Source organism: Labeo rohita, chromosome 10 (assembly GCF_022985175.1).
Source record: "Labeo rohita strain BAU-BD-2019 chromosome 10, IGBB_LRoh.1.0, whole genome shotgun sequence".
NCBI classification, from domain to species: domain Eukaryota; kingdom Metazoa; phylum Chordata; class Actinopteri; order Cypriniformes; family Cyprinidae; genus Labeo; species Labeo rohita.
Window position 1 is genome coordinate 18,735,633 of NC_066878.1, and position 8,847 is coordinate 18,744,479.

Here is an 8,847-nt window from a genome sequence, read left to right on the forward strand (position 1 = left end):
TATGCTGGTCCTTTGCTGGTTTTTGCTGGTCAAGGACCAGCATGAACCAGCAAAGGACCAGCATAAACCAGCAAAAGACCAGCATCAAAACATACCTACCAGCATATGCTGGTTTTTTCACCAGGGAAAAATTGCTGAATTGTTTGTTGAACCGACTCTTTGAAACACTTGAAATTAACTGGTGGATTTGTATTTCCTGCCAGTTTGACGACACGTTTTTATAAATAATTTATTGATTAAATAAGGTAACTGACATTTCAGAGACAACACTGCTAGATGTTTCGTTTAACGCTTTAATCGAAGGCAAATCAGAAAACCCGCCAATCAGTTAGTTGACCGGAAATAACTGCTGGAAGTGACCTTAAATTTACTTACTTCTGACGACTAAAATACACACAACAGGTACAAACAAGATTTTTTATTCAGTTTCACCGTTCAGATATTCATTCTGGCAGTTTGTCATTCCAAATAATCAAATAATGAAAATCGAACCACCAACAGAAGTTAAAAAACAATGAGATGGACAAACTTTCAATATATGTTCATAGTCAATTCAGTGTAAGTACAGTGATTTTGACCCATTGTTCACATAAAGTACTGAAGTAATGCCTTCTTCTTGGTCATTTAAATACCAGGTTTCTAGTGCTGCTTTATACATGAACTTAAATGTGTTTAATACATCAAAACAACTCCCTTTACCAAGTATTAAAAAGTCACAAAATTACAGTAATTACCCTCTACCATAGAATTAATCAGTCACAAAACAGTGATAGTTAAGAGCATTTAATTGAAGGACATTCCATATTCCAGGCCACATATTAACAGCATGTACAGTTTAACATCCCCAATGATATTATGGGAAAAAGGCTCAATAGAATCAAAATCAAAATACGTAAAGAAACAAACACTTGATATCCAGCAGACAGTATGTATGAAACATTTGTTCAGGCAGAGGAACGCAACTGATTGCACAAAACGTGATTTTCATTGCACGTACCCTACAGTTAGGTGTTCAAAGGCAAATGAGAGGTAAACGTTCACTGTCTGATTCTATTAGCACAACTTAAAATAATGCCAAAAAATGAATTTGAACATAAACGGCTCAGGTGATTTCATAACCGTGTTTAACCATGACTGCTGTATTCTGTGCAGGGCTGATTGTGTCTGTATTTCATGATGTAGAGGGCGGTTTGGTGCCACCAGTAGAACATGACCACTACCAGCACGTGCCAGAGCTGATGACTGGCTCCAAGATAGTTCAGCTGGCCTGTGAAAACAGACATAAAAAGTGGGTAAATATATTGTTTTTGATTTAAAGAATAGTTGTACTCACCCTCAGGCCATCCAAGATGTAGAAGAGTTTGTTTCTTCATCAGAACAGATTTGGAGAAATGTAGCATTACATCACTTGCTCTCCAATGGATGTTCTGCAGTGAATGGGTGCCGTCAAAATGAGAGTCCAAACAGCTGATAAAAACATCACAATAATCCACAAGTAATTCACACCACTCCAGTCCACCAAAAGCTTCCCAAACCCATCAATAAGATGTTTCTCACTTCAAATCGTTGCCTCTGGCTAAAATATGAGTCCTCCAACTATAATGCTGCATCTGAATCAGGAGAGAAATATGCAGTTAATGATGAATTTGTTTCTTAAACATGTAGCTTTTCTCTTTACAAGATGTTAAGTAATGGACTGGAGTCACTTGAATTACTTGTGGACTGTGTGTTTTTATGAGCTGTTTGGACTCTTATTCTGACGGCACCCATTCACTGCAGAAGACCCATTGGTGAGCAAGTGATGTAATGATACATTTCTCCAAATCTGTTCCCATGAAGAATCAAACTCATCTACATCAGTTTTCATTTTCGTTTCATTTCCTTTAATAAAATACAGCAATTTAGTATAGACAAATCACCTGGAAAGTATCGTTCTGGGATTTTACTGACATAGAAAAGGAACGCTGAGGCGGCAATCAAATACATGATCATGACTCGAGGAAAAAACACCTGCAAAAAGAAACAGTGATCGATATTAATAATGGTAGACATTGCTATTTCTCTCCTCACTGTGTCTCCAACGCATGATGCAACAAGCAAATATATCACCTTTACGATTTCAGAGTCAAATCCTCCATTGAGCCAGACCCAGTGGCAGGCTGGAATGATGCCGTATCCGGCCACTGAGCAGAACATGACAGAGCGCAGTTTCTTCCACTGCTGTGTGAGGTAGAGCGGATGAATCTGAGCCGCAAACACAGCCAGGATGAAAGCCAGCACCGTCAGCAGGTACACCTGCCTCCAAAACTGAAACAGATCATCAAGAAATTTACTGATACTCAAATCTATATTCATATTTAAATCAGATAACCATATCAAACTCAATATAAAGCTTTTAAAGCTGTGTGCAAGCAACACATGATCTTACTGCAGACTCTGTCTTGAATAATTTCTTCAAGATCTTGATATATTTATGAATAAATACAAAAAATATGTTTAAATTATATTTATGACATATAAACTAAATGTTTGGAATAATTAGGGTTAAATGTTAAATGTTTTTGAAACAAGACTCTTAAGTTCACAAAGGCTGAATTTTTTGATTAAAAATACAGTAAAAGCAGCAATATTCTGATATATAAAATGTAATTTATTTCTGTGATGCAAAGCTGAATTTTCAGCATCATTACTTCAGTCTTTAGTGTCACATGATCCTTCAGAAATCATTCTGATATGCTGATTTGCTGCTCAAATGTTATTGGAACTTAATGTTCTTATTATTGTCAATTTTGCTGATGTAAAGTTTTTATATAGAGTTATAATGTTTCTGTTGCTTAATACTTTTGTAGAAATTGACATTTCATTCAGTATTCTTTAACGAAAAGAAAATTTAACCTAACTTGAAATACAACAATAATCTTTTTTAACATTATTGTCTTATTTTAAATAGCAATATTTCACAATATTATGTTTTTTACTGTTTTTTTTTTTAATCAAATAAATGCAGCCTTGGTGAATATTATGTCTTTCAAGAACATAAAAAAAAAACAAAAAAAAAACGTAATTATCATAAACTTTTGACTTTTTGGTAGAGTATATAATATAAATATGAATGAATGAATGAATGAATGAATAAATAAATAAATAAATAAATAAACAAATATTAGAATAAATAAATGTAACTAATTTAACATAAAATAACTAGAATGTAAAATTTAATTTAATACATAATATTTAATAACATTTAATATTTAATAAAAAAAAAATAATAATAAAAAATACAAATTAAATAAGCTGTAAAAGGAAACCATTCATCCTCAAGCTTGAAGTCCACTCTTATAAAACACAACTGTCATACACTGTTGCAGTAGAAGGCATAGAAGACTCCAGGCACATAACATCCCAAAATCCCCACGGATATTCCAGCATAGTCCAGAGCAAGCCAGCGGCGACACGTCTTCTCCGAACGATGACAACAAAACAAGTGGTAGCCCGCAGAGCACAGCATGCAAACCTGAGCACAGAATAAAACCCATAAATTAATATGTTACACTTATTAGTTCATATCGAAGCTCTGTCAAAGCACATAATGGAAAATAAGAAAAATTTCCTACACCACATTTTATGTATTACCTGAAAACAGAACAGTCCTATTGAATAGATGACATAGTCCTCTCGTGACGCCCCCGCAGACGGCAGGACTGTGGCCATGTCATTCACTCCCAGCGAGAAGAACAGCAGGAACCCAAGCAGATGACTCCAGATGTTCACCGTCTCATTAGACAGAATGAATATGCTGTGAGATACGAGAAACAATAAGTAAACAAATGGCAACACGTCATCTACAGTATCAAAAGTGAAAGAAACGCACCTTTTGAGGCACAGTTTGGATGGCAGGTGTGCTCTGTATCCATCTGTGATGTACGGGTTCTCCTTCAGAAACACTGGGATCTGTTCATAGGTGTATAGTCGGATTCCTCTCGGCACAAGCACAGGCCAGTACTGGTAGCTGCCCAGCTCAATGTAATGAGTGCTCTTGAGGATGTTCTGAGGCATCTTGGTTCATGTGGCTGGAGAAACAATGCAGATAAATTACAAAAAGATATGTTTTCTCAAAACAATGAACTCCCTTTGTAGCATCTTTGAAGCCCAAAATGAGCTCCTATAAAACTCCTAAAAGACCAGCAAGATAACTGTTTTGAAATCTATGGCTAGTTATAGTCTTTGTATTTTCCTGAAAGCTAGTGTATCATAAACACAATCAATCAAGCAATAAATTCCTGTTTACTACACTTTAGATTTGAACACACGTAAATGTTTTGTTTGTGCCGCCGATGTGAAACAGCAACCGTGAGCTGTTTTAAGCTAACAACTGCGATTGAATGAGAATTAGATTAGGCTTTTAAATCCATTAAATCCCAGTATAAGTGCAGCAGACCTCTTACCTCCAGGTAAAGACCTGCCGTCTATCCCATTCAGCCCTAGCTGATCCTTAATTTCTGCTTAATAACAGAATTTGAGCGTCATGTTGATGACCGGCAGTTAGCCGACCAGCTACAGGCTAACGCTACAGAAGTGAGTGTGACATTAAAATCCTGCGACAGAAACACAATGCGACGGCAAGTCACTCTCGCTTCCTGAATGATGCTTTTATTTTTGGAAAAGCATATATGAGGGTCATTCTGCAGAACTGGTTCAAAGTCACAATTGGAAACGTCTTGAAAAAAATGTGTGTTTTCCACAAATTTTGTATGTATGCAAAATTGTAGCAATTGTAAAGTTATTCTCATATTGTTTTTTTTTTTTTATAAAGTTTTGGAATATTTGTCCTCTTCCGTAATTTTTCACTACCGAAACACAGTATATATACTTTAATTAGAAGGGTTTTATTGACCTATTAAGATTTTGCTTACATCTTCCTTTGTGTGTGTGTATATATATATATATATATATATATATATATATATATATATATATATATATATATATATATATATATTTGTTGTATTGTGAATCCATTTTTTTCTTTGTAAAAGTTGACACTGATTTCAAACTTTAGGATTAGTTTGAAGGTACATTGGACCAAACACTATCATAACATCAAGTTGATAATTCAGTATACTTTATTTTTGACAACACATCCCATTTTTTGTAGTGACTGGACAAATTTCGATTGTGACGTTTTAATTGGTAGCCAGTGTTGGGAAGGTTACTTTGGAAATGTAATAGGTTACAGATTACAAGTTACTTGATTTAAAATGTAATAAGTAGTGTAACTTTTCAATTACTTTATTAAAGTAATGTAACTTATTACTTTTAATTACTTTTTGATTACTTTTCTAAACTGTTAATTATTTTGAAACATTTAAACCAGGCAAAGTTAACCTTACAGTAGCACTCAACACTGATTACTGTCAGACTTTCAAAATCCTTCATCACTTGAATTAAGATTATAATAAGTAAGGGATAATACACATCTGTATTTTGCAGTAACAACTGGCTGGATGTACATTATCTCACTTATTACACAGCTGCTTGATAGATTATTTAGATGTTTCGTGTCAAAATAATTAGACACCAAACACTGATCTGAGTTGAAATATTTGAATGCAAAGCTTCCATGAAGAAATCAGTTGCCAGCAAACGGCAAGTTCAAACTAGACATTTTAGGGATACAGTGCAGTCATACCAGTTTTCTTACACAACATTTCACCACATAAATAATTAAGTAGTAGTACTAGTTTGTTAGTTATTTTATAATCCATTACAGTGTGAAACAATAGAGCAAGTCCATGATACCAGGATGACAGAATTAAGAAATTGTCCACATAATATTGAATTAAGCTTTAATATTTTGTTAGCTAACCAAGAAAAATTATGACTTAAGTTGCCCGCAACGAGCCTGAGCTGTGTAATAATTAAATTTAAAGCACAGCCACCACAAATTCAGACTTTTTTTTTTTTTTTACTTTTTTGGGGGGGGGCTTTTTATGCCTTTTATTGTGATAGGACAGCAGAGAGACGACAGGAAAGAGCTGGGAGGAGAGAGGGGAGCGGGATCGGCAAAGGACGTCGAGACGGGAATCGAACTCGAGTCACCGTGAGCGCAGTTGCGCTATATGTCATAACAAGATCATAACATGAATAACATCATAACAAGAAATGGTTTAATAACTATGATACTGGGTTTGAAATCAAATGTTTGCATAGTTATGACAGAAAACACTAGCATCTAACAATGCCTTGGAAAAAAACTTAAAAAATAAAGTTTATGCATAAACCCAAATAGGAAATAAAACAGTTATCGAATAAGCATGTGTGCTATTCTGTGTCCTAAACTCCTGAAACATTGGTGTCTCATTTTAGAGCAGTCAATGCAATTTAAAAGAAGTCAATTAAATCTGTAAGTGGGGGTGGGTGGGTGAAAAAATTCAGATGTAACCCCCTTTGTAATCACTGGCATTTTTCAAAAGTAGCTAATTTAATTACACATTTTTTCTCAGTAACTGTAACTAATTATATTTACATTTATTTTGTAATTAAATTGCGTAATTCCGTTACATGTAACTAGTTACTCCCCAACACTGTTGGTAGCGATTACAGAATTTTAACCCACATACTAAAACACTACTAAAACATACTAAAATACTACAAATTTGCATAACTGTATTAATATTTTGGTTATTTCCCCCAAATAAAGGATTATGTGTTTCCTTGTCAGATGACATGTTTTGGTCGTGATAATTTTTTAGGATAACACCCAAAAACAACAAAGATCTGAATACCAAAACTTCACCAAATGTTTTGGTCATGACAGCATTAGTAACAGTAGTAACAGTAATGTTTTGGTAGGGATCATATCACACTACAGAATTTCAGGGTTGCCAACTTTTAAGTTCAGCTTGGAGTGAGATTTTTTTTTCTTTTTTTGTCGATCTCGATTCTGTGTCTACTTATATGTATATATTGTATACATAAGGAGATAAAAATGCAGCTGAATGCCTTTTTTGTTTTTGCAACATTTTAAACATGGTTTAAATTCAGTATTTGCTTGCATTCATTGTGTGTACTTGTACAAGTATCATTAAAAAAGGATGTAGTTAACTTTTTAAATGTCACATTTAAAAATATAGTGTTTAATCATTTCTAAATATTTATTCAAATGAAAAACTTAAAAACAAATAAGCTTGTATGACATGCAATATTCTAGATGTATATTTAGTAAAGAGCCATGGCATTACAAATGATAATGATTTTTTTTTCCCAACCACAAAATGACTCTAATTTGCCTCTTTGCATTGGAATTTAAAACCCTTTTCTCTATGTAACGTTAAATACTACACTAATTTTAATATAAGTAATACATAAGCACTATATATATATATATATAGCTTATGTGGTATTACTTATATATATATATACACTGTTGCAGTATAAGCAACAGCATATATATATATATATATATATATATATATATATATATATATGGTTAGTCAACAGTTTTACACAAATAAAAACTAAATGTTATGGAAAAACTCCCAAAAAAAGTGTTAAATTATAGAAAATGGTGTTCAGTAGTGACATTCTTTAAAGTTACACACAGATTGTTCATACTTTTGAACACATTTAGCTCAAAATGATGGGGCCTATCTCCTCCCCATGTAGATATAAAAGAGGGACACATGAATATTACCTGATCCTAAATGCAGGGCTGTAGTTAAAATCAATCTCAGCCAATTGCTAAAACTTTCGGTAGTGACATGAAAATGGGACACATTTTTTTTTTGTTTTGTTTTACATAAAGTATAACAATTTTTTTTTACATAATTTTACAAATTATTTCAATATCATTTTCATAAGTTGAAATTTAGTAGTTAGGATTCAGGACAGCCACCTCCCAAATGCAAGTACACACTAAATGATGGTTTTATATATGTTTAAAGATATTGATATTTGAAATATTATTGTGGGTTTCAGTAGATAATAAAGGGATCTTCATAAACATCTAAGATTTGAATACTTAAAGGATTTTTATGTGTTTTGGTTGTGGGACAGCAGTTTGCACCAATTCTGTAAAATGGCCCATATACAAACTTAAAAAACGTAATGCGTTACATAAAAGTAACATTTCTTATAGATATATATAAATATATATATTAATAACGTGTCTGATTCTCAGTCCCCCTTTTACTTTTCAGCAAAATAATCTCTCATAATATAAGAGATTAGGATTATAATTTGTCATATCCAGACGTTGTACAGTCTGTTGATTGTGTTTCAGACTAATCCCTGCCAAACTGTGATCTTTCACCACATTCGCTACTTTATAGTATTCATATTCTATCAGTCTATTTGAGGAATCATGTCAAGAATGATAGTCATTGTATCAACTCATTTTTTATTTCAAAGACTAACAATCGTTTATTACATCATAAATCATACTATAATTTATTTTAATGGATTTATATTCCATTTACATCATTAACAAACAATGTCACAATGTCACTAATAAATTCAACATACCTGAAAAGTGTCACATGATCCTTCAGAAATTATTCTAATATGCTGATTTGCTGCTTAATTGTAATTAGAACTTAACTTTTTTTCTTATTATAAGTATTAATAGAAAGTGTTTATATAGAGTTATGAAGTTTCTGCTGCTTAATACCTTTGTGGAAATCATGACATATTTCTTTCAGTATTCTTAAAGAAAAAATTACAACAATTATCTTTTGTAGCATTAAAAATGTATTTACTGTCACTTGTGATCAATTTAATATAGCCTTTCAGAATAAACATTTTAATTACTTTCTTTCTTTATTATTATTGTAAATATTAAAGATACTG

General features: G+C 32.8%; 1 protein-coding gene across 1 annotated transcript; it reads right to left on the minus strand.

The window, feature by feature from the left end:
• Positions 1-1,118: 1,118 nt before the first annotated feature.
• Positions 1,119-4,625, minus strand: paqr3b (progestin and adipoQ receptor family member IIIb). The gene is made up of 7 exons (XM_051121011.1): positions 4,446-4,625; positions 3,872-4,070; positions 3,634-3,796; positions 3,359-3,514; positions 2,110-2,307; positions 1,920-2,010; positions 1,119-1,267 (listed from the first exon to the last, which is right to left on the minus strand). Exons 2-7 carry the CDS (start codon positions 4,054-4,056, stop codon positions 1,125-1,127), a joined length of 936 nt encoding a protein of 311 aa, XP_050976968.1. The 5' UTR covers positions 4,057-4,070; positions 4,446-4,625; the 3' UTR covers positions 1,119-1,124.
• Between the last annotated feature and the right edge of the window lie 4,222 nt (positions 4,626-8,847).

Bases quoted from the DNA above. Each gene is read 5' to 3' on its own strand.
- paqr3b (XM_051121011.1), bottom strand. From the start codon at position 4,056: ATGCCTCAGAACATCCTCAAGAGCACTCATTACATTGAGCTGGGCAGC. The intron at 2,308-3,358 runs GTATGACAGTTG...GATCTGTTTCAG, and splicing joins ATGCCTTCTACTGCAACAGT to TTTTGGAGGCAGGTGTACCT. The intron at 2,011-2,109 runs GTGATATATTTG...TTCTTTTTGCAG, and splicing joins TTGACTCTGAAATCGTAAAG to GTGTTTTTTCCTCGAGTCAT.